General features: G+C 44.6%; 1 protein-coding gene across 1 annotated transcript in view; it reads left to right on the forward strand.

The window, feature by feature from the left end:
- bet1l (Bet1 golgi vesicular membrane trafficking protein-like) overlaps positions 1-1,260 on the forward strand; it is a 7,336-nt gene that overhangs the window by 2,660 nt on the left and 3,416 nt on the right. Inside the window, exon 2 of the mRNA XM_037682502.1 lies at positions 984-1,069. Within this exon, the coding sequence (XP_037538430.1) occupies positions 984-1,069 (86 nt within the window). The remainder of the gene's footprint in view (positions 1-983; positions 1,070-1,260) is intronic.

Here is a 1,260-nt window from a genome sequence, read left to right on the forward strand (position 1 = left end):
TCCATCCATCAGTCCATCCATCCATCAGTCCATCCATCAGTCCATCCATCAGTCCATCCATCAGTCCATCCATCTTTACCCACTTCTTCCTTTTTGACTCATGAGGCTCACTGCGTGCCTATATCCAGCAGTCACTGTGCGTGAGACGGGGGACACCTGGTCTCCAGTCCATCACAGGGACACCCTGGACAGGTCTCCAGTCCATAAGACTGAGCCCGTCGTTTTCTTCTTTCGTGAGCCAACTCTAGCCTCCATCTTTACTTAAAGTTTATTTGTAAAGGTTGTAGGGTTGTTTTTTATAGTACCGTCAGTTGGCACTGAAGTTTAAGCTGTCGTCTTGGTCGTGACCAGCAGGTCGCAATCATCAGCTGTCCAGAAGACGGGAGAAAAAAGATTTTTTGAAGAAGTGTTTTTTTCTACACACTTTTCAGCACGATGACCTCGACCTCTCAGCACAGACTCGGAGGTGACCTTGGAGTACCAGCTGCACATGCAGCTCCTCTCTGAGAGGAAAACGACTGATGGCTCAACGTTAACATTAGCAGTGATAAACACGAGTTCCCTCATTCAGTCCGCTTTATTTCTGCAGGTTGGTCTCAGAGAGACCTGCTTTAAACGTGAACAAGGTTTAAACTTGTTCAGACTAATGTGGGAGTGATGGACAGCCTTTCTGTCATAATGTTGGTAGATCGCTCTGATCCAACAAGAACACAGACTTCCTGCTGCTTCTCAGGAGGAAGATCTTCAACTTAAACCTCAACAAATCTAAGCTTTGCTGTGATAATTTGAGATTATGTTCACTGAGGTTTGATGTCTCTTTAAAACATTAATTAAAGGGGTTATACCTGCTTTTTAAATGGAATAAGAATCATTTTGGTCGGTCGTGATTACATTAAAACAAATCTGATGAGATCTTGTTTAAAAGTGAGCAGTGTGACGAAGCAGAGGCTCTAATTAATCTAACGATGTGTGTGTGTCTTTAGGTCATGGCTCTGTGGACGACATGCTGGATGCTGAGAACAAACGAATCACCAACAATTTGGCCACCAAGGTCTCCAGACTGAAATCTGTACGTGAAAACCCACAAGAGTTCTCTTGGTTTATCAGAGTCATAGTTAAACGCTTCTCGCTCAACGCCTTTCATATGAGAGCTGAAACCACCTTCTGCTGAGGAGGCAGAGTTAGAACCTTTGACGTTATGCTCCATCTCACTGAGTATGGTGAGACAGATCAGCTCCATCTCACGGAGTATGGTGAGAC

The sequence above is a fragment of the Nematolebias whitei genome, chromosome 10, assembly GCF_014905685.2.
Source record: "Nematolebias whitei isolate Nwh7 chromosome 10, NemWhi1, whole genome shotgun sequence".
Classification (NCBI taxonomy): Eukaryota; Metazoa; Chordata; class Actinopteri; order Cyprinodontiformes; family Rivulidae; genus Nematolebias; species Nematolebias whitei.